The 22,988-nt window shown below is 68.5% G+C and overlaps 1 protein-coding gene across 2 annotated transcripts in view; it reads right to left on the bottom strand.

Moving 5' to 3' along the window:
* Positions 1 to 558: 558 nt before the first annotated feature.
* Positions 559 to 22,988, bottom strand: part of CUL7 (cullin 7) — a 45,680-nt gene continuing 23,250 nt past the window's right edge. For both annotated transcript variants that reach the window (XM_045011713.1, XM_045011714.1), the window contains 18 exons: positions 21,566 to 21,671; positions 20,912 to 21,142; positions 18,916 to 19,006; positions 18,645 to 18,816; positions 17,827 to 17,932; positions 16,092 to 16,187; positions 14,646 to 14,821; positions 12,832 to 12,965; positions 12,566 to 12,751; positions 11,765 to 11,880; positions 9,889 to 10,071; positions 9,260 to 9,417; positions 6,447 to 6,660; positions 5,832 to 6,003; positions 5,113 to 5,261; positions 2,643 to 2,760; positions 1,119 to 1,315; positions 559 to 1,038 (listed from right to left, as the gene is read on the bottom strand). In XM_045011713.1, coding sequence (XP_044867648.1) covers positions 748 to 1,038; positions 1,119 to 1,315; positions 2,643 to 2,760; positions 5,113 to 5,261; positions 5,832 to 6,003; positions 6,447 to 6,660; positions 9,260 to 9,417; positions 9,889 to 10,071; positions 11,765 to 11,880; positions 12,566 to 12,751; positions 12,832 to 12,965; positions 14,646 to 14,821; positions 16,092 to 16,187; positions 17,827 to 17,932; positions 18,645 to 18,816; positions 18,916 to 19,006; positions 20,912 to 21,142; positions 21,566 to 21,671 — 2,896 coding nt within the window. In that variant the 3' untranslated portion in view covers positions 559 to 747. The remainder of the gene's footprint in view (positions 1,039 to 1,118; positions 1,316 to 2,642; positions 2,761 to 5,112; positions 5,262 to 5,831; positions 6,004 to 6,446; positions 6,661 to 9,259; positions 9,418 to 9,888; positions 10,072 to 11,764; positions 11,881 to 12,565; positions 12,752 to 12,831; positions 12,966 to 14,645; positions 14,822 to 16,091; positions 16,188 to 17,826; positions 17,933 to 18,644; positions 18,817 to 18,915; positions 19,007 to 20,911; positions 21,143 to 21,565; positions 21,672 to 22,988) is intronic.

The following is a 22,988-nucleotide window of genomic DNA, read 5'->3' as shown; positions in this document are numbered from 1 at the left end:
CTTACTGTATGGTTGCTTTTCTGGATTAATTTTAATAAATTAACTCTGGTACCACTGTGACGGGGGTGCAGGGTGTGTGCAGCTGCGCCCCGTGCGGGAAGGGGGGGCCGAGCCCCTCAGCCATGGCCATGCTGCTGCCTCCCACATGGCTGCGTTCTGGTGGGCGAGAAGCCCCCATGGGGCGGGCGCTGGGGCTTGGGGGCCTACAAACCGTGCATGGCTACGGCTGCCGCAGCCGCCGGGCACTGCCCGGAGCCCAGCTCCCGGGAGACCGCGCCAGCCAGGGGGCAGGACCGCCAAGCCCAGCTCCAGGGACCTGCTGTCAACGCTGACCCCCGGGCCCACAGGAGAATCAGGAGCTGCCAACGGAGCCGGATGTCTCACTTCTGCCACTAGCCTAATGGGGGCGCTGGCCCCAGCCTCACCAGGGCAAGGGAGGGAGCCCCCCATAACCTCCAGCTGTGCCCAAGCCCCTGCACGCTGGGCGTGAGGTGCCAGCTCTGCCGTTCCCTGGTAGGGCCCAGGGCTGCGGGCACAGATCAGCACAGGGAGGGCACAGACCAGCACAGCTGTTTTATTTACATTAAAAACCCCAAGCCCTTGGGAATCATGTCTCGTGCTCCAGGGGCCGTGGCTGGGCCCAGGCAGCCAATGCACTGCCTGTGACGGGCTCTGGCACCCCAGGGAGCAGGGCCGCCGCGCAGTGTCCGTGCCCGCCTGGCCCGTGCGCACAGCCCCGCTCCGCTTCTACCTGAAGGTGGAGAAGGTCTGTCTCCGCTCGGCGCAGGCGGCGTTGGGCATCGTCTTGATCTCCACAGTCTGGAAGGTGACTTGGGGGGGGCGCTGCAGGGGCGGGGAGCGGGCGGGCGTGGGCTCCGTGGAGACGTACTCCAGCAGCTGGGGGTTGTCCTCCTGGCGCCGCAGGTAGCCCTGGCTCAGCAGGTGCAGGGTGCAGGACAGCACGTCCGTGCTGCTGCAGCAGAAGCTGAGGAATTTCAGGGCGGGGCCAGACTCCCATTTCTGACAGGCGTCGATCACCTGGGGGGGAGAGGGCAGAGTTACTCCGAGGCTGCCGGGGCGCGGAGCCACGCGGCCGCTCGCCTGCCAGGACCCCGTACCCTGAACACCAGGTTATCGATGTGCAGCTCCTTCTCCCCTTTCAGGATCTGGATGATGAGGCAGCAGATGATGTTCCTCTTCCTCTCCAGGGTGCTTCCCTCGTCATCCTCCACATTCAGGTACGTCTGCTTGGGGAGCAGCCACAGGCGCTGGCCGGCCGCCCGCGCCAGGGCCGCCTCGTTCAGACGCAGGACGCCTGGGAGCAACACAGCCGCACTCAGCCACGCCCAGGGAGCGGCTCCTCCTGCACCCCCCGCCCTGCGGGGGGACCAGCCCCAGGCCTCCATGCCCCCCCCCACATATCCCACCCCCCCGGCCCTGCTTGGGGAGCAGCCCCAGGCCTCCATGCCCCCCCCCACATATCCCACCCCCCGCCCCTGCTTGGGGAGCAGCCCCAGGCCTCCATGCCCCCCCCCACATATCCCACCCCCCGCCCCTGCTTGGGGAGCAGCCCCAGGCCTCCATGCCCCCCCCCACATATCCCACCCCCCCGGCCCTGCTTGGGGAGCAGCCCCAGGCCTCCATGCCTCCCCCCACATATCCCACCCCCCGGCCCTGCGGGGGGACCAGCCCCAGGCCTCCATGCCCCCCCCACATATCCCACCCCCCGGCCCTGCTGGGGGACCAGCCCCAGGCCTCCATGCCCCCCCCACATATCCCACCCCCCGCCCTGCTAGGGGAGCAGCCCCAGGCCTCCATGCCCCCCCACACACATATCCCACCCCCCCAGCCCTGCTTGGGGAGCAGCCCCAGGCCTCCATGCCCCCCCCACATATCCCACCCCCCGCCCTGCTGGGGGAGCAGCCCCAGGCCTCCATGCCCCCCCCACACATATCCCCCCCCCCGGCCCTGCTGGGGGAGCAGCCCCAGGCCTCCATTCCCCCCCCCCACATATCCCACCCCCCGGCCCTGCTGGGGGACCAGCCCCAGGCCTCCATGCCCCCCCCACATATCCCCCCCCCCGGCCCTGCGGGGGGACCAGCCCCAGGCCTCCATGCCCCCCCCCACACATATCCCACCCCCCGGCCCTGCGGGGGGACCAGCCCCAGGCCTCCATGCCCCCCCCCACATATCCCACCCCCCGGCCCTGCGGGGGGAGCAGCCCCAGGCCTCCATGCCCCCACTCCCCACACCTCCCACCCCCCCCGCCCCTCCATGTGCCCTCCCTCCCATGAACTCCACCCCCAGCCCTGTTTGGGGACCAGCCCCAGGCCTCCCATATACCCCCCCCCCCCCCGCCCTGCGGGGGGACCAGCCCCAGCCCCTCCACACCCACCAGACCAGTTCTCGCTCCGCCAGCCCTGCTTGGAGACTGGCCCCTCCAGACGCAAACCCCCTTCCAGCTCACAGACGAGCCCCGGGCTCCCTGGCACCTGCCCTGGGCCCAGCCAACCCTCCACACACCCCCCACCAGGCCCAGCGCAGGGGCTCCAGGGCTCCATCCCCATCTGTGGTCCCCTGTTCAGGGACCACCCAGGGACAGGGCTCAACCCCCCCCCCCCGCCCGGTCCCCCCATACGCACCCCCCTGAGGCAGGCTCTGGGTCAGGATCCCGGCCTCGCCCGTCAGAGGTTTCAGCGCGTGGCTCAGCAGGACAGGAGACAGCCCCGTGGCCTGGGCCAGGGTCTCCACAGCAACTTCCTGCGGAGCAAAGGAGACAGGAAGTGAACACGCAGGGGCAGGGCCATGGCCATGACAGCTCGGGGGCCACAGCCCAGGGGCGGGGGCAATGGGGCGAAGTCTCCGGGGGCCATGGCATGCGGGGGGGGCGAGGTTGTTGAGGCCTGTGGGGGAGGGGCAAAGGGGAGAGAGAACACCGATTCCTCTGGCACAAGCCACCCAGGGGACACAGCGGCTGCTTCTCAGCAGCTCCTGGGCCACCGGGGGGCAGGGACCAGGGTTGTGGAGAACATAAGAACCACCGTACTGGGTCAGGCCAAAGGTCCATCCAGCCCAGTATCTGTCTGTTGACAGTGGCCAATGCCAGGTGCCCCAGAGGGAGTGAACCTAACAGGCAATGATCAAGTGATCTCTCTCCTGCCATCCATCTCCATCCTCTGACAAACAGAGGCTAGGGACACCATTCCTTACCCATCCTGGCTAATAGCCATTTATGGACTTAACCTCCATGATTGTATCCAGTTCTCTTTTAAACCCTGTTATAGTCCAGCCTTCACAGCCCCCTCAGGCAAGGAGTTCCACAAGTTGACTGTGCGCTGCGTGAAGAAGAACTTCCTTTTGTTTGTTTTAAACCTGCTGCCTATTAATTTCATTTTGTGACCCCTAGTTCTTGTATTATGGGAATAAGTAAATAACTTTTCCTTATCCACTTTCTCCACATCACTCATGATTTTATATACCTCTATCATATCCCCCCTTAGTCTCCTCTTTTCCAAGATGAAGAGTTCTAGTCTCTTTAATCTTTCCTCATATGGGACCCATTCCAAGCCCCTAATCATTTTAGCTGCCCTTCTCTGAACCTTTTCTAGTGCCAGTATATCTTTTTTGAGGTGAGGAGACCACATCTGTACACAGTATGCAAGATGTGGGCGTACCATCGATTTATATAAGAACAATAAGATATTCTCTGTCTTATTCTCTATCTCCTTTTTAATTATTCCTAACATCCTGTTTGCTTTTTTGACCGCCTCTGCACACTGCGTGGATGTCTTCAAAGAACTATCCACGATGACTCCAAGATCTTTTTCCTGATTAGTTGTAGCTAAATTAGCCCCCATCATGTTGTATGTATAGTTGGGGTTATTTTTTCCAACGTGCATTACTTTACATTTATCCACATTAAATTTCATTTGCCATTTTGTTGCCCAATCACTTAGTTTTGTGAGATCTTTTTGAAGTTCTTCACAATCTGCTTTGGTCTTAACTATCTTGAGCAGTTTAGTATCATCTGCAAACTTTGCCACCTCACTGTTTACCCCTTTCTCCAGATCATTTATGAATAAATTGAATAGGATTGGTCCTAGGACTGACCCTTGGGGAACACCACTAGTTACCCCTCTCCATTCTGAGAATTTACCATTAATTCCTACCCTTTGTTCCCTATCTTTTAACCAGTTCTCAGTCCATGAAAGGACCTTCCCTTTTATCCCATGACAGCTTAATTTACGTAAGAGCCTTTGGTGGGGGACCTTGTCAAAGGCTTTCTGGAAATCTAAGTACATTACGTCCACCGGATCCCCCTTGTCCACATGTTTGTTGACCCCTTCAAAGAACTCTAATAGATTAGTAAGACACGATTTCCCTTTACAGAAACCATGTTGACTATTGCTCAAGAGTTTATGTTTTTCTAGGTGTCTGACAGTTTTATTCTTTATGATTCTTTCAACTAATTTGCCTGGTACAGAGGTTAGCTTTACCGGTCTGTAATTGCCGGGATCACCCCTAGAGCCCTTTTTAAATATTGGCGTTACATTAGCTAACTTCCAGTCATTGGGTACAGACGCCAATTTAAAGGGCAGGTTACAAACCCTAGTTAATAGTTCTGCAACTTCACCTTTGAGTTCTTTCAGAACTCTTGGGTGAATGCCATCTGGTCCCAGTGATTTGTTACTGTTAAGTTTATCAATTAATTCCAAAACCTCCTCTAGTGACACTTCAATCTGTGACAATGCCTCAGATTTGTCACCTACAAAAGCCAGCTCAGGTTTGGGAATCTCCCTAACATCCTCAGCCGTGAAGACTGAAGCAAAGAATCCATTTAGCTTCTCCGCAATGACTTTATCATCTTTAAGCGCTCCTTTTGTATTTTCATCATCAAGGGGCCCCACTGGTTGTTTAGCAGCCTTCCTGCTTCTGATGGGAAGAGAGTCCGTGAACTTGGGGGTGGGGGGAGGGAGGGAAGGGGGGTGTCTGCCCAAGGGGGGAGGACAGACCGGATGAGCTGGGGGGAAGGAGCTCTCTGTGCTGCAAGGACAGGAGCGGTTGGTGCCCCAGTTGCGGGGTCCCACCCCCCAGAGGGAGCGGGGGTCCCACCTGGGCGCTGTTGAAGCCCAGCAGGATGTACATCTGCAGGGTGGAGACGTGCAGGGTGGTGCTGCCCGCGAACCGCAGCTCCGCGTGGCCCAGCCACGTCCACTGCAGGCGCCGCGGCTTCGTGTGCTCCAGGCCAAACCGGTTCTGACCTGCAAGAGACGCGGCCAGTCCCAGCAGAGCCACCAGAGCGCCGGGCCCGCGGGGTCCCCGAGCCAGCCGGGGCTGCCCTGCCCCCCCCGCCAGCCACATGCCCCCCCAGCCACACGCCCCCAGCCGGGGCTGCCCCGCCCCCCCAGCCACACGCCCCCAGCCGGGGCTGCCCTGCCCCCCCCGCCAGCCACACGCCCCCCCCAGCCACATGCCCCCAGCCGGGGCTGCCCCGCCCCCCCCCAGCCACACGCCCCCAGGCGGGGCTGGAGCTCACCCCACTGCTCGGCCTAGCCCCGTTCCCTCCCTCCCCTGGTGCCCCCTCTCCAGCCACAGGCCCCCCCAGTGCTCGCTCCCTCCCCTGTCACATGCTGCTCCCCGCCCCCCCAGCCACATGCCCCCAGGCGGGGCTGGAGCTCACCCCACTGCTTGGCCTAGCCCCGTTCCCACCCTGCCCCGGTGACCACTCTCCAGCCACAGGCCCCCCCCGGGTTCCCTCCCCTGTCACACGCCGCTCCCCGCCCCCACCATGGGGCACAGTGACCGCCCCCCAGCCCCGCCCCCAGCCTCACTGTTGGTGTAGAAGTCGGCGAACCGCGCCAAGTAGCCTCCGAGGGGCCGCGGGAAACACCTGCTGGGATCCTCCAGGTAGCAGAGCGGGGAGATGGTCCAGCAGCGCGGGGACAGGGCCAGCACCTTCACCTCCGGCTCCTCCTCCGGCTCGGCCGGCTCCTCCTCCATCGCCTGGGGACGGGAGCAGGGGGCCAGGGGTCAGGCTCCCGCCAGGGGCCTCTCTGCAGCACCTCCGGGGGAGGGAGGGGGCACGGCGCAGACCCCACCCCGCTGGGGAAGGGAGGGGGCACGGTACAGACCCCGCCCCGTCCCCCCCAGGAAAGGGAGGGGGCACGGTGCAGACCCCGCCCCGCCCCCCAAGGAAGGGAGGGGGCACGGTGCAGACCCCACCCGCCAGGGAAGGGAGGGGGCACAGTGCAGACCCTGCCACGCCCCCCAAGGAAGGGAGGGGGCACGGTGCAGACCCCGCCCTGCCCCCCAAGGAAGGGAGGGGGCACGGTGCAGACCCCACCCCACCCCCCAAGGAAGGGAGGGGGCACAGTGCAGACCCCGCCCCGCCCCCAAGGAAGGGAGGGGGCACGGTGCAGACCCCCCCTCCCCGCCGGGGTTCTCACCCCGTCCTCCTGGCCCGCGTCCAGCTCCAGCAGGCGCTTGTCGAGCTGCTGCAGCTGGAAGAGGTGGAATTGCTGCTGCAGCTCCTCCGACGCGCTCAGGCTCCTCAGCATCTGCTGGGGGAAGCGACTGGGGAAGCAGAGCCCGATCTGCTCCACGACGGCCCGTTCCAGCCACACGTTCCCCTGGGCCAGGAGCCGGTCGCCCAGGTAATACCTGCAACGGCAGCCGGCGTCAGGGCGGGGCCGAGCCCCCCCCAATTCCATCCCGGACCCCCCCGGCCCCTCCATGCCTTTGCCATGGCCTGGAGCAGGGCGGCCCGGCCGGCCGGCAGCTGGCGCGCGCTGTGGAGCCCGCGGCCTGGCCTGGCCCAGCCTGGGGGCCCTGCTGCCCCCCTGCAACCCACGGCTGGGCACACAGGCGGCTCGGGGCTGGTGGCCGGGGTCCGGCTGGACTTTGGGGAGCCCCCAAGACAAGCCAGGCACCAGCAGCCGCTGACGCGACGGGCCCCAGACACAGCCCAGGCCGGGCGGGGGGCGCGACGGGCCCCAGACACAGCCCAGGCCGGGCGGGGGGCGCGGCTGGAGCCCCAGACACAGCCCAGGCGGGGCGGGGGGCGCGACGGGCCCCAGACACAGCCCAGGCCGGGCGGGGGGCGCGACGGGCCCCAGACGCAGCCCAGGCCGGGCGGGGGGCGCGACGGGCCCCAGACGCAGCCCAGGCCGGGGGGGCGCGACGGGCCCCAGACGCAGCCCAGGCCGGGCGGGGGGCGCGACGGGCCCCAGACGCAGCCCAGGCCGGGCGGGGGGCGCGACGGGCCCCAGACGCAGCCCAGGCCGGGCGGGGGGGCGCGGCTGGAGCCCCAGACACAGCCCAGGCCGGGCGGGGGGCGCGACGGGCCCCAGACGCAGCCCAGGCCGGGCGGGGGGCGCGGCTGGAGCCCCAGACACAGCCCAGGCCGGGCGGGGGCGCGACGGGCCCCAGACACAGCCCAGGCCGGGCGGGGGGCGCGACGGGCCCCAGACGCAGCCCAGGCCGGGCGGGGGGCGCGACGGGCCCCAGACGCAGCCCAGGCCGGGCGGCGCGGCTGGGGCCCCAGACACAGCCCAGGCCGGGCGGGGGGCGCGACTGGCCCCACACACACCCCACGCCCGGCGGGGGGCGCGGCTGGAGCCCCAGACACAGCCCAGGCCGGGCGGGGGGCGCGACGGGCCCCAGACGCAGCCCAGGCCGGGCGGGGGGCGCGACGGGCCCCAGACGCAGCCCAGGCCGGGCGGCGCGGCTGGGGCCCCAGACACAGCCCTGGCCGGGCGGGGGGCGCGCCGGGCCGCAGACGCAGCCCAGGCCGGGCGGGGGGGGGCGGCTGGAGCCCCAGACACAGCCCAGGCCGGGCGGGGGGCGCGACGGGCCCCAGACACAGCCCAGGCCGGGCGGGGGGCGCGACGTGCCCCAGACGCAGCCCAGGCCGGGCGGGGGGCGCGGCTGGGGCCCCAGACACCGCCCAGGCCGGGCGGGGGGCGCGGCTGGTGCCCCAGACACAGACCAGGCCGGGCGGGGGGCGCGACGGGCCCCAGACACAGCCCAGGCCGGGCGGGGGCGCGACGGGCCCCAGACGCAGCCCAGGCCGGGCGGGGGGGCGCGGCGGGCCCCAGACGCAGCCCAGGCCGGGCGGGGGGCGCGACGGGGCCCCCACGCAGCCCAGGGCCGGCGGGGGGGGCGGCTGGGGCCCCAGACTCTGCCCAGGCCGGGCGGGGGGCGCGGCGGGGGCCCCAGACACAGCCCAGGCCGGGCGGGGGGCGCGTCGGGCCCCAGACGCAGCCCAGGCCGGGCGGGGGGCGCGACGGGCCCCAGACGCAGCCCAGGCCGGGCGGCGCGGCTGGGGCCCCAGACACAGCCCAGGCCGGGCGGGGGGCGCGACGGGCCCCAGACGCAGCCCAGGCCGGGCGGGGGGCGCGGCTGGAGCCCCAGACACAGCCCAGGCCGGGCGGGGGGCGCGACGGGCCCCAGACGCAGCCCAGGCCGGGGGGGGGCGCGACGGGCCCCAGACGCAGCCCAGGCCGGGCGGGGGGCGCGGCTGGGGCCCCAGACACCGCCCAGGCCGGGCGGGGGGCGCGGCTGGAGCCCCAGACACAGACCAGGCCGGGCGGGGGGCGCGACGGGCCCCAGACACAGCCCAGGCCGGGCGGGGGGCGCGACGGGCCCCAGACGCAGCCCAGGCCGGGCGGGGGGCGCGGCTGGGGCCCCAGACACAGCCCAGGCCGGGCGGGGGGCGCGGCTGGGGCCCCAGACACAGCCCAGGCCGGGCGGGGGGCGCGACGGGCCCCAGACGCAGCCCAGGCCGGGCGGGGGGCGCGACGGGCCCCAGACGCAGCCCAGGCCGGGCGGGGGGCGCGGCTGGAGCCCCAGACGCAGCCCAGGCCGGGCGGGGGGCGCGGCTGGAGCCCCAGACGCAGCCCAGGCCGGGCGGGGGGCGCGGCTGGAGCCCCAGACGCAGCCCAGGCGGGGCGGGGGGCGCGGCTGGGGCCCCAGACGCAGCCCAGGCCGGGGGGGGGGCGCTACGGGCCCCAGACTCAGCCCAGGCCGGGCGGGGGGCGCGACGGGCCCCAGACACAGCCCAGGCCGGGCGGGGGGCGCGACGGGCCCCAGACGCAGCCCAGGCCGGGCGGGTGGAGCGACGGGCCCCAGACCCCAGACACAGCCCAGGCCGGGCGGGGGGCGCGGCTGGGGCCCCAGACGCAGCCCAGGCCGGGCGGGGGGTGCGACGGGCCCCAGACGCAGCCCAGGCCGGGCGGGGGGCGCGGCTGGGGCCCCTCACCGGTAGAAGTGCTCGAAGGTGTTGGCGAGCTCCAGGCCGGAGAGGAAGAGGATGGGCTCCAGGCTCCGCTGCAGCCGGTGCAGCGACTCCACGTTGGCCGCGTCCGTCTGGCTCTCCTGGATCCGCTGGTCGATGTAGCGAGCGAACTGCTCGCTCACCTGCGGGGAGAGCGCCAGCTGCCAGGGGGCCTTCTCGGGGCGGCTCCCCACGGCAGGGAGTCCCCACGGCAGCGCAGGGGATGCCCACATGATGGGGGGCTCTGGGGGAGGGAACAGTCCTGCAGAGGGGTCGGTCTCCGGAGAGGGGGAGGGGCCACTCCCTAGGAGCTGGGGTCATTCCCAGGGGTCACCCCACGTGGAGCCAGGGAGGCAGAATGGGGGAGAGGCTCCGGGCGTGTCTGGGCGCTGGGCAAGGGGGCGCGAGGGGCCTGTTGGAGCAGGAGCAGGAGCGGGGGGTTAACTGGCAGAGACCCCCACGCACCTGGGACCCCTCAGACCCCGGAGGGCAGCCAGGAGCGTGGCTGGGCGGAGCCGACGCCGGGGGGCTCAGCAGCCTCTAGCCGCTGGAAGCTCTGCTGGGGCCCAGGCTCGTGCCCCAGGGCAGCCAGCCCCCCGCAGCCCCCCACTCACGTGCATGGCCGTCAGGAAGGAGAGCTGCAGCAGGCCCCCGGAGAAGCCCTGCCGCAGGGCCAGCGCGAAGGCCGTCTGCTGCCCGAACAGCTCCTCCATGGCGCTGCGCAGGCCCAGGTAGAGGCGGCAGTACCGCTCCACGAAGTCCGGCCCCTGCCACGCCGACTCCAGGAACCGCTTCACCTGTGCGGGGGCCGGCGGCGCACGGTTACGGGGGGGAGGTACAGGCTGGGGGGGGAGGGGACAGGTGTCTGTGGGGGGGAGGGAGGAGGGGACGTGACAGGCGTGGGGAGGGCCCGGGGGGATGGGCTGGCCAGCCCCAGGGGGTACAGGGTGGGCCGTGCGTGGGGGTGGCCCTGAAGGTGGGGAGGGCCCCAGGGGGACAGGATGGGCCAGGCGTGGGTGGGGCCCTCCGCATCTAGTGTCCCTGGGCCTGGGGCAGGTGCCACAGAGACAGAGGTGGATGGGGGCCCTGCTACCCCCACGCAGGGTGTGGAGGGGAATGGGCAGCAGATACACAGCACAACAACCCCCACCCCCATCCCCCCTCCATCACTCCTACTGCACTAGGCCCCTCCCCCGTCACCCCCTCCCCGCCCACACCTGCTGCTGCACCACGCCCCTCCCCCCCGCCCACACCTGCTGCTGCACCACGCCCCTCCCCCCCTGCCCACACCTGCTGCTGCACCACGCCCCTCCCCCCGCCCACACCTGCAGCTGCACCCCGCCCCTCCCCCCGCCCACACCTGCTGCTGCACCACGCCCCTCCCCCCCGCCCACACCTGCTGCTGCACCACGCCCCTCCCCCCCGCCCACACCTGCTGCTGCACCACGCCCCTCCCCCCCGCCCACACCTGCTGCTGCACCACGCCCCTCCCCCGCGCCCACACCTGCTGCTCCACCACGCCCCTCCCCCCGCCCACACCTGCTGCTACCCCACGCCCCTCCCCCCCCGCCCACACCTACTGCTGCACCACGCCCCTCCCCCCCGCACACACCTGCTGCTGCACCACGCCCCTCCCCCGCACCCCCCTGCTGCTGCACCACGCCCCTCCCCCACCCACACCTGCTGCTGCACCACGCCCCTCCCCCGCACACCCCTGCTGCTGCACCACGCCCCTCCCCCGCACACACCTGCTGCTGCACCACGCCCCTCCCCCCCCACACCTGCTGCTGCACCACGCCCCCTCCCCCGCACACACCTGCTGCTGCACCACGCCCCCTCCCCCGCACACACCTGCTGCTGCACCACGCCCCTCCCCCCCGCCCACACCTGCTGCTGCACCCCGCCCCTCCCCCCCGCACACACCTGCTGCTGCACCACGCCCCCTCCCCCCCGCACACACCTGCTGCTGCACCACGCCCCTCCCCCCCACCCACACCTGCTGCTGCACCACGCCCCCTCCCCCCCCGCCCACACCTGCTGCTGCACCACGCCCCCTCCCCCGCCCCCCCCTGCTGCTGCACCACGCCCCCTCCCCCTGCACACACCCGCTGCTGCACCACGCCCCTCCCCCGCACACTCCTGCTGCTGCACCACGCCCCCTCCCCCGCACACACCTGCTGCTGCACCACGCCCCCTCCCCCGCACACACCTGCTGCTGCACCACGCCCCCTCCCCCGCACACACCTGCTGCTGCACCACGCCCCCTCCCCCCCGCCCACACCTGCTGCTGCACCACGCCCCTCCCCCCCGCCCACACCTGCTGCTGCACCACGCCCCTCCCCCGCACACACCTGCTGCTGCACCACGCCCCCTCCCCCGCACACACCTGCTGCTGCACCACGCCCCCTCCCCCGCACACACCTGCTGCTGCACCACGCCCCCTCCCCCGCACACACCTGCTGCTGCACCACGCCCCTCCCCCCCACACACCTGCTGCTGCACCACGCCCCTCCAGCACTGCGTAATCCCCGTCATGCTGCTGGGCTTCTTCCCCGACACCTTGGCGGCCCCAGAGCTCGTCTCCTTGTTCTTCCCGTTCTTCCCGTCTGCCAAGGGGGGGCCGGCGTGAGAGCAGCCCCAGCGCTACCCCCCTCCCCGACCCAAAGCCGCCTGTGGGGCGAGGGCTGGGCCCGACCCTCCCAGCGCTCCCCCGGGGAGGGCAGCTCGCTGGCAATCGGCAGGGGTGGCCGGGAGCCGGATGGGCCCGGCTGAGCCCCACACGGTCACTGGGGGAGAGGGCGGGGGCGCAGGGCGGGGCCTGGAGCTCGGGGCGGGGTGGAGCCAGCCAGCCCCAGGCACCCCGGGGCAGTGGAGTAGCCACGCCCGGCCGGGACCCTGCCCCCTACAACTGGGCTGCCTTTGCAGAGGGGCGTCTGGCACCTGCCGGCTCTGCCTGTGGGCACCAGACCCACGGCTCTGAGTGCTGGGCTGGGCCCCCCCGGCTCTGTCTCCTCCCCCCCGGCCCCAGGGCCTTGAGGACCAGCCTCTGCTACGCCAGGCCCAGGGGCTGCCCACCCGCCCGCCCCGCAGAGCGCGCTCCCACGGCCCCCCGCCTGCGGGCATCGGGCACACACAGGGTCGCGCCCAGCTCAGCGCCAGGGCCCGTGCAACAGGCAGCCCGGAGAGCCCGTACCCGTAGGGACCCCTCTCCCCACTCAGCACCCCAGGGCCTCCTCCCCCAGCCCCACCCTGGCACCAGCCCCAGCGCCCGGCAGGGGGAGGGGCCCTTACTGGCTTTGACCGGGGCTCTCAGCTCCTCGGGCTCCGGGCTGCCGGGGTCCACGTGCACCAGCAGGTGGCTCAGGCGCCGCACGCGGGAGTTGAAGATGGTGGCGCGGCTCTTGGCGCGTCGGCCCGTCTCCAGGTTCTCCAGGTACTCGCTCAGGAGCCAGGCCAGGGGGCTGACGCCGCTGGGATCTGCAAGGCCAGAGGGGGAGGCTGAGCCGTCGGCCGGGCGGGCTGGGGACAGCGGGGAGCCGGGCAGGGGGAACCGGTACCTGGGCTGGTGATGCTCTGCACCAAGGGATTGATTAGGGCCTCCCAGCAGGTCCTGCCCAGAGCCTGGGCCGCCTCGTCATCGGGAAGGAAGCGATCGGCGAACACCTGCTCGTGCCGCAGGGCACAGTTCAGCCTGCAGCAGCAGAGACACCCGCGCCAGTCACTGGTGGGGCCCTGGGGCCTTGCCAGCACGTGGGGGCAGATCCTGGGTACAGACACACATGGGGCAGGGCACTGCTGGGGACCCCGGTGAGTGCTGGGGGGGGACCCCAGGTACAGACACACACGGGGCAGGGCACTGCCGGGGGCTCTGCTCAGCGCTGGGGGGACCCCGGGTACAGACACACACAGGGCAGGGCACTGCCCGGGGCTCTGCTCAGCGCTGGGGGGACCCCGGGTACAGACACACGGGGCAGGGCACTGCCCGGGGCTCTGCTCAGGGCTGGGGGACCCCGGGTACAGACACACACAGGGCAGGGCACTGCCCGGGGCTCTGCTCAGCGCTGGGGGGACCCCGGGTACAGACACACGGGGCAGGGCACTGCCCGGGGCTCTGCTCAGGGCTGGGGGGACCCCGGGGACAGACACACACAGGGCAGGGCACTGCCCGGGGCTCTGCTCAGCGCTGGGGGGACCCCGGGGACAGACACAGGGGGCAGGGCACTGCCCGGGGCTCTGCTCAGCGCTGGGGGGGACGCCAGGTACAGACACACACAGGGCAGGGCACTGCCCGGGGCTCTGCTCAGCGCTGGGGGGACCCCGGGGACAGACACAGGGGGCAGGGCACTGCCCGGGGCTCTGCTCAGCGCTGGGGGGGACCCCGGGGACAGACACACGGGGCAGGGCACTGCCCGGGGCTCTGCTCAGCGCTGGGGGGACCCCGGGGACAGACACACGGGGCAGGGCACTGCCCGGGGCTCTGCTCAGCGCTGGGGGGACCCCGGGTACAGACATACACGGGGCAGGGCACTGCCCGGGGCTCTGCTCAGGGCTGGGGGGACCCCGGGTACAGACACACGGGGCAGGGCACTGCCCGGGGCTCTGCTCAGCGCTGGGGGGACCCCGGGTACAGACACACACGGGGCAGGGCACTGCCCGGGGCTCTGCTCAGCGCTGGGGGGACGCCGGGTACAGACACACACGGGGCAGGGCACTGCCCGGGGCTCTGCTCAGGGCTGGGGGGATGCTGGGTACAGACACACGGGGCAGGGCACTGCCCGGGGCTCTGCTCAGCGCTGGGGGGACCCCGGGTACAGACACACACGGGGCAGGGCACTGCCCGGGGCTCTGCTCAGCGCTGGGGGGACCCCGGGTACAGACACACGGGGCAGGGCACTGCCGGGGGCTCTGCTCAGCGCTGGGGGGACCCCGGGTACAGACACACACGGGGCAGGGCACTGCCGGGGGCTCTGCTCAGCTCTGGGGGGGACCCCGGGTACAGACACACACGGGGCAGGGCACTGCCCGGGGCTCTGCTCAGCGCTGGGGGGGACGCCGGGTACAGACACACGGGGCAGGGCACTGCCCGGGGCTCTGCTCAGGGCTGGGGGGACCCCGGGTACAGACACACGGGGCAGGGCACTGCCGGGGGCTCTGCTCAGCGCTGGGGGGGACGCTGGGTACAGACACACGGGGCAGGGCACTGCCCGGGGCTCTGCTCAGGGCTGGGGGGGACGCTGGGTACAGACACACGGGGCAGGGCACTGCCCGGGGCTCTGCTCAGGGCTGGGGGGACCCCGGGTACAGACACACGGGGCAGGGCACTGCCCGGGGCTCTGCTCAGCGCTGGGGGGACCCCGGGGACAGGCCTCACCGGTTGAAGAGCTGCAGCAGCTGCATGCGCTCGTCCGCGATCTCCTGGCACCACGTGTGCGCCTGGGTGGTGTAGAACAGGTACGTGCGCCGGCACAGCTGCTCCTTGAAGATCGGCCAGAAGGTGGGCTTGGGCCCCAGGATCTCGATGCCACGCACACGCGTGTCAATGCCACCCTGCACAGGGCACAAACCTCCCCGGTTAGACACGGGCCCGCCAGGCCGAGCGACTCCCCACGGGGCGCCCCTGGCCAGGCCTCTCGCTGCCCGTAGAGGCCCTGCGGGGGGCGAGGGAGGCCAGGGCCCGGCTCGGCCGCACACAGGGACGGGGGGGTGACGTTTTATGGAAATATGCTTATGAGTGCGACTGTGATGTAACTGGAATATGCTGTATGCAAAAGGTCTCTTGTAAGGTATCCGAACAGAGCTTATAACCTGCGACTATGACCCTCCTACGTGTACGCATGGATCATTCTTGGATCTGAAGCCAGAAATATGAAGTATAACTCTGAGGTCCTGTTGTAATTATGCAAAGTGTGGGCCATTAATGGTGGTTTAGAATCGTGATGGCTCCCAGTGACTAGGACAATCAGCTGTCAATGGTTTATTTACCTGTGTACATGTGGGCGAGCCCATGGGGAATGGAGACTGGGGGTCTTACAGTGACAAGTGACCACGTCACATGATACTGGAATCCATCTTGAATCTGGTACTTTTCCATTTAGGAGGAGGGGTGGGGACCCAGAGACACAAAGGATTCCCGCCTTGTGCCAAAGCTACAAGAGGGGGTGGAGCAGGACAAAAGGAGCTGCCGGTCAGGAGAAAGCCCCTGCTGACCACCCGAGATGTCTGCTGGGACCAACAAGGACTGGTGCAGACTAGGAAGGAGTCTAACCTGTGAAAGAAGCTTATTGGAACATCTCTGAGGGTGAGATATAACCTGTAATCAGTTTCTTAGTGTATTAGGTTTTTGCTTGGTGACTTTGGTCTGTCTGTTATTACTTGAAACCACTTAAATCCTACTTTTTATACTTAATAAAATCACTTTTGTTTATTAATAAACCCAGAGTAAGTGATTAATCCCTGGGGGAGCAAACAGCTGTGCATGTGTCTCTATCAGTGTTATACAGGGCAGACAATTTATACGTTTACCCTACACAAGTTTTATGGGGAGTAAAACGGATTTATTTGGGGTTTCCCCATTGGGGTCTGGGCGCTGGAGACAGGTAACCTGCTGAGCTGTTTTCAGTTAAGTCTGTAGCTTTGGGGGGGTGGCCCAGACCCTGGGTCGGGTTGCAGCAGGCTGGCGTGTCTGGCTCTACAAGGCAGGGCTCTGGAGTCCCAAGCTGGCAGGGAAAACGGGCCCAGAGGTAATTCAGCACATCAGGTGACAGTCCCAAGGGGGTCCCTGTGAGCGAACCTGTCGGGGGCCCGCCAGCGCACCCACCTGCTGGCAGCGCTTGATCTTGATCTGGATGATGGGCCAGAAGCGGGTCAGGTTCTCCAGGAGGATCACTCTGCTGGCCGAGGGCATGACGTTCACCTGGGGGGGCAGGGAGAGCCGCAAGCCGTCAGGACACAGCGATCCCGCCCCGCCCCGCCCCGCCCCCGGGAGTGTTGTCCAGGCCCAGCCCCCAGAGCTACGGGAAGCGAAGCCGTGGGGTTAGCGGCGTGCAGGAACACGGGCCCCACAGGGACGGGGCAAGGAGACGACCAGCAGCTGGGACGTAAGTGGCCTCCCAGTAGGGACGGGACTAGCCAGCAAAGCCTCCGCCGCTCCGTCAGGCAGCCCCAGGGCCCCTCCCAGCCACACCTGGGGAGATCACAGAAACCACGGCTCTGCTGAAGCAGTCAGACGCGCCAGACCTCTCCACCGCTCCCTGCTGCTCCCTCCCGGCAGGGCCACCGGGAGACCAGCCCCTGGGAGCTCCACCGCGCTCAGGAGCTGCCGTCAAGCCACCGGGAGCGGCTGCAGAGACCAGAGCCGATGGGGATGCAGGGGTGCCGCCGGGCACGGGAACTGGCCGACAGCCACAGCCCAGGGGCCCGTGCGAGTGAGAGGCAGATCTCCCGGCGTACCCCTCGGGCTCCCAGCCCAGCGTCACACCCTGCTCCCAGTGCCCAGTAACCGATCCTGCTCCGTCCGCACGCAGCCAGCCGAGCAGGTTCCCAGCACCGCCAGCCCCAGATCAGGCCCATCCACTGGGTTTGGAGCTGGGGGGGGGTCCCAATTTCCAGCTTTTCTCTGCAGTGGGGGGGCTGGGGCCTCACTCGGGAAGTCACGGCGAGATTCTCATGGAATCACCTGGCCCCAGGAGCTGCGGCTTTAAGGAAGAGCCCGGCTGTGCCGAGAGCTGGTGCCAGCACCATCACTGTAAGCAAAGGCCCAGCGCCCCGCACACCCAGCCGGCCGCCGGCCCCGATGTACATGCTGCTCCCAGTAGGAACGCGCCGGCCGGCCTGTCTGCCCCGCCCACCGCCACGCCTCTCCCCAGTGACCTCCTGGGACTCAGCGCTGCCTCGGGGGCCGGAAGGCGGCTCCTCTCGGTCCCTCCTCTGCTCTATGGCCACCGTGCAGCGGAGACCCTAGCACAACCCAAGCCAGGCACCCGGCCCGGCCAGACAGAGGTTTCCCAGGGCAGCTCACTTGGGCGTGGGCCAGGTGGGGACCAGGTCTGGGGAAGCAGAGGGCGGGAGGGCGGCAGGGTCTTGCAGCAGGAAGGGGAGCCGCTGGGACAAGGCAGGCGGTGCCAGGCCTGCACGGGGCGGACGAGGAGCAGGACAGGAGGAGAAGCCGGGACTTGGCCACTGGGGGGTCTTGCCCCTCCCCCTGGAGCAGCTGCTCCTGGCCAGCGTTGGAGACGGACCCTCAGCCCGGGGCCCTGCCCTGCTCCTGCCCGCCTAGGAGAGGCTGGTGACGTGCCCACCAGGACAGAGCCTACAGGCCTGGGGCTGGCGACTCCCTGCACCTCGGCTGCTGCCTGCCCCAATTCCAAGGCAGTCGTGCCCCCGCCGGCCTGGGCCGGGCTGCCCCAGCTCCACGCTGACCAGCAGAGGGGGGCGCTGGCAGGTGGGAAGCTCTCAGCCTGCACCCGCCCTGCTAGGGAGCCCCCAAGCCACAGGACCCCCCCACCCCCTGCAGCGCCCCCTCTCCTGTCCGGGGCGGCCTGGCCCACACTCACCGTATTGAGCTCGGTGCTGATGCTGGCCGGGTTCTCTCCTCCCATGACCACGATCCGGGCCGGCATGTAGCTGGAATCCTCGCTGGCCACCAGCAGGCTCATCTGCCTGCAGCCGGGGAGAGCCACAGCGTCGGCACCGGCCCATTTCTGGGCTGTGCTCCAGGCCTGAGCCTACGGTGCCTGTCCCGAGGGGCACGTCCGCCCGCGGGCTCACAACCCCCCATGGCCGCCGGTCCTAACGGGAGCCCCTGAGCCCCTGGCCCCAGCTCCTGGGGCTGCACCTGGCGCTGCATTGCTCTGGGCCCACAGTGCCGACAGCCATCCCAGCAGGGCGTATGGCGCCCGGGGACACAGACGAGGTCCCTGCATGGCTGGCTCCTGGGAAGGGAACCCACCCCAGCATGTGCAGCCCCCCCTGTGCCACCTCGGGCACCCTGCCCCCCCTCGCCAAATTGTTACCTGGGCCCAACTCCCCCCCACCCACCTGATCCCTTCCCCACCCCCGGGACAGCATGGGCAGCCAGCCACCCCCCTGCCCGCCTGATCCCACCCCCACCCCCGGGACACCCTGGGCAGCCAGCCACCCCCCTGCCCACCTGATCCCACCCCCACCCCCGGGACACCCTGGGCAGCCAGCCCCCCCCCTCCCCCCACCTGATCCCAACCCCACCCCCAGGACACCCTGGGCAGCCAGCCCCCCCCTGGCCCCCACCTGATCCCACCCCCACCCCCGGGACATGCTCTTTGCCACCCGGCACACACAGCCATACCCCCCCCCGGGGCCCAGTACCCACAGTCCCCCCCACACACACACACACCTGACCACCACGCCGCGGTGCATGTAGATGTTGATGTAGTGCGAGCCGGTGCTGCCGTTGGACTCCCAGTAGGTCTTGGGGTTCCTGTCCGTCAGCTTGTTGGCTCGGTGGGAGTTCGAGGAAACCTCCAGCTTCTCCCAGCACTTGTCCTCCTTCACTTCCACGCTGGAGCCTGCAGGGAGAGGGGACAGCGCTGAAGGGAGCTGGGGGGCCACCCTGGCGGGGGCACAGCTGGAGCAGAGGGGCCCCGGGCGACGCCCCCAGCACTGACCCTGGCAGAGGTTGCGCAGGAAGACGTCGAAGAAGGGGATGTTGATGGGCTGGTGACTCCGTCTATGCTCCTCAATCTGACCCAGCACCATCTGGAAGAGAGGGGCGCAAACCGTCAATGGGGGGAGGGACCTGGCAGCCCTCCCCCACTGCCTGATCGCTGGACCCCGGGCAGCAACCAGCCCCCGAGGAACACAGCCCCACAGGTGGGGAGGGGGGAACTGAGTGAACTGGGTCCAGAGAGCCTCTGCCCCATGGCCACTCCCCCCACTTCACACACCATCACCCCCTGCCTGCCCACACCCTTCCAGAGTCCACGAACCCCCCTCCCCGCCTGCAGACCACTCCCTGGTCACCCCTTCCAGAGACCACCAACCCCCCTCCCCGCCTGCAGACCACTCCCTGGTCACCCCTTCCAGAGACCACCAACCCCTCTCCCCGCCTGCAGACCACTCCCTGGTCACCCCTTCCAGAGACCACCAACCCCTCTCCCCGCCTGCAGACCACTCCCTGGTCACCCCTTCCAGAGACCACCAACCCCCCTCCCCGCCTGCAGACCACTCCCTGGTCACCCCTTCCAGAGACCACCCACCCCCCTACCCGCCTGCAGACCACTCCCTGGTCACCCCTTCCAGAGACCACCAACCCCTCTCCCCGCCTGCAGACCACTCCCTGGTCACCCCTTCCAGAGACCACCAACCCCCCTCCCCGCCTGCAGACCACTCCCTGGTCACCCCTCCAGAGACCACCAACCTCTGTGACACCCGTACCCCATGGTCACCACTTGTATATGGTTATATTTTGTACAAGGTACGCCTTGGGAGGGATCATTTGAAAATTCATAAACCGCTGAATATCATTGTCCTGTTAAGATGTGTGTAACAACACGGTGTGTAAAGCTATGAGACGTTACTGCATGATTGTTACTGAAATACGGTGCCGTTTTGGGTAACGCCCACAAACTAATTGTTCAGAGACAAAGACACCCTGGCACGCCAGCCAAGTCCCAAAGTACCAAATCAGACATTCACCAGCTGGGGGGCAGGGGAGGGAAACAAGTCACAATTCATCAGGAGGGCAGTTTGGAGCTGACGTACACAACAGCACGGCCCGACCCCAGGACCCAGCAAGGAGGTTTCCAGCACAAAGGGCAGGAGTATAAGAAAGGGGGGAAATGTCCCTGGCCACCCCTCTCCTCTGTCCATCTCTCTACTCATGACGACGACGACGCACAAGGAGTTGAACAAAGGGGGGAGAGGTCCCAGGCTGGGAAAAGACGCAGCCTGTGAAATGTGCTGCAGTTGCTGGGGAGAAAAACTCCTTCTTATGCTTTGAAACCTACTAGCTTGTATTCCTGTTGTGCCCAATTCTGCCTGTCCTGCCTTCCCGCCTGCGGTCACTCCAAATCCCCCCGCTCTGGGTAACAGACTTGTTTCATGGCTCTATCCAAACCCGTGTTTGGGAAACCTCTGCTTGAGGCAACGAAGGCTGGCGCATGATCCCTCCCAGAGCTGGAATGAGGAGCGAGGAGCTTACGCTGCCCGGGAGGGTTCGGCGCAGTGCAGGAGGCACATTTCTGGGGAGCAAGGCTGGGGCGGGGGCTCTGCGGGTGTCGCCCTGTACGTAATTCATGGACGGCTGGGCACAGCTGGCAGTGACGACGTGCTGGGGGCTGGCGGTGAGCAGAGCAGGGACGGGCTGCTGTTCCCAGCAGGGTAACAGGCATCCCAGGCAGGAGAGCTAAGGGGACCCAGGAGTCCAGGCTGCACCCTGGGGAAAGTCTCCCCTCCCTCCCTCCCTCCCGCCAGGCCACCAACCCCTCCCCACAGACAGAAAACCTGCCCCCCTCCCTCCAGAGACAGCCTGGGACCCCCGGCATGCTGCAGAGGTGCCACCCACCCAGCGGGCAGGCCGCCCCAGGCGGTGGGGGGAGGTCTCCCCCATGGCAGAGCCCCCGGTCACCTGGGCGGGGTCAGGACGCCCACCCCACCCCTCACCTGGATGCAGCCGGCCAGGATGCTGGTGGTCAGCTTCTGATAGAGGCTGGCGTATTTCTCACAGTCGCTCACCAGGTCCCGCAGCTCCGACCCCAGCAGCAGGTTGGAGTTGTGCTTGTCCAGGGCTTTGGACAGGGCCTCCTTGGTGCCCAGGCGGCACATCACCACGGCACAGTCCTTGGTGGTGGTGGTGGCCAGGCGGTGGAGGAAGCGAACGAACTCCTGCACGACCTGCAGAGGGAGCAGCGCGGCCTGGGGGTTGGGGCACCGGCCTGGGAGCCAGGAGACCTGCTTCTAGTCCCACCCCTGCCCCTGCCCTGCTCTCCCTGGGCCAGTCGCCCCCGCCCGCCTGGTCTATGGGGAGCGCAGCTCCCTGGGGCGGGGCGGCTCGCAGCTCCTGCGGTGCCCGGGCTGGAGTCTGACAGAGCAGAGACAGGCCCCAGCCCTGGCCGGGGGCGCTGGGTAAAGGGCCACAGGCCCAGCTTCCCGGGCACAGGCCTGGCGCAGATCAGGGCCGTTAGGAGCCAGGGCACCGGGCAGAGACTTCGCCAGCGATTCCTGCCGCCAGCCCGTAACTGGGGCCGAGCCAGGAGCCCCTCCCTGCCCCCGGCCTCCCCACCCCCGACAGGTAAGCAGGGCCCCCCGGCCCCTCACCTCCCGCTCGGTGCTGGGGGCGCTCATGGAGGACAGACAGGGCTCGATGCTCTCGTGCCAGGGCAGCGCCTCCTCCTGGTAACTGTCCAGGAGCTTGTTCAAAATCCTGCACAAGAGACGGGGAAGGTGGGGCCTGAGGGGACAGGCCAGCGGCTGCCAGTGCCCCGATCCCCCGTGTGCCCGGCCCTCTGGCTGCACGGGCCACGCTCACCCCAGGACAGGCCCCCCACCCTCACCCCCATCCCTCCCCACTGCCTGGGGGCAGCCCCAACTCCCAGCCCACCCCCTCACCTCGGGAAACCCCAACCGACCCCACACACCCCGCCTCAGGACAGCCCCAACCCACCCTGACCCCCGAAACAGCCACCCTCACCCCCGCCCCAACCAACCCTGACACCCCAAAACAGCCACCCCCAGACAGCCCCAACCAACCCTGACCCCCAAAACAGCCACCCCCACCCCCACCCCAACCAACCCTGACCCCCCAAAACAGCCACCCCCACCCCCACCACAGCCCCAACCCACCCTGACCCCCAAAACAGCCACCCCCAGACAGCCCCAACCAACCCTGACCCCCCAAAACAGCCACCCCCACCCCCCGCCCCAACCAACCCTGACCCCCAAAACAGCCACCCCCACCCCAACCAACCCTGACCCCCAAAACAGCCACCCCCACCCCCAGACAGCCCCAACCAACCCTGACCCCCCAAAACAGCCACCCCCACCCCCAGACAGCCCCAACCAACCCTGACCCCCCCAAAACAGCCACCCCCACCCCGACAGCCCCAACCAACCCTGACCCCCAAAACAGCCACCCCCAGACAGCCCCAACCAACCCTGACCCCCAAAACAGCCACCCCCAGACAGCCCCAACCAACCCTGACCCCCAAAACAGCCACCCCCACCCCCACCAACCCTGACCCCCAAAACAGCCACCCCCACCCCCAGACAGCCCCAACCAACCCTGACCCCCAAAACAGCCACCCCCGGACAGCCCCAACCAACCCTGACACCCCAAAACAGCCACCCCCAGCCCCAGACAGCCCCAACCAACCCTGACCCCCAAAACAGCCCCAACCAACCCTGACCCCCAAAACAGCCACCCCCACCCCCACCCCCACCCCAACCAACCCTGACCCCCAAAACAGCCACCCCCACCCCCACCCCAACCAACCCTGACCCCCCAAAACAGCCACCCCCCCCAGACAGCCCCAACCAACCCTGACCCCCAAAACAGCCACCCCACCTCCACCCCAACCAACCCTGACACCCCAAAACAGCCATCCCCAGCCCCCGATAGCCCCAACCAACCCTGACACCCCAAAACAGCCACCCCCACCGCAACCAACCCTGACACCCCAAAACAGCCACCTCCACCCCCAGCACAACCCCAACCCACCCTGACCCCCCAAAACAGCCACCC

This window comes from Mauremys mutica, chromosome 3 (assembly GCF_020497125.1).
Source record: "Mauremys mutica isolate MM-2020 ecotype Southern chromosome 3, ASM2049712v1, whole genome shotgun sequence".
Lineage (NCBI taxonomy): Eukaryota > Metazoa > Chordata > Testudines > Geoemydidae > Mauremys > Mauremys mutica.
The sequence above is the reverse complement of the archived record's forward strand: the minus strand, read 5'-3'. Positions and strand labels throughout refer to the sequence as shown.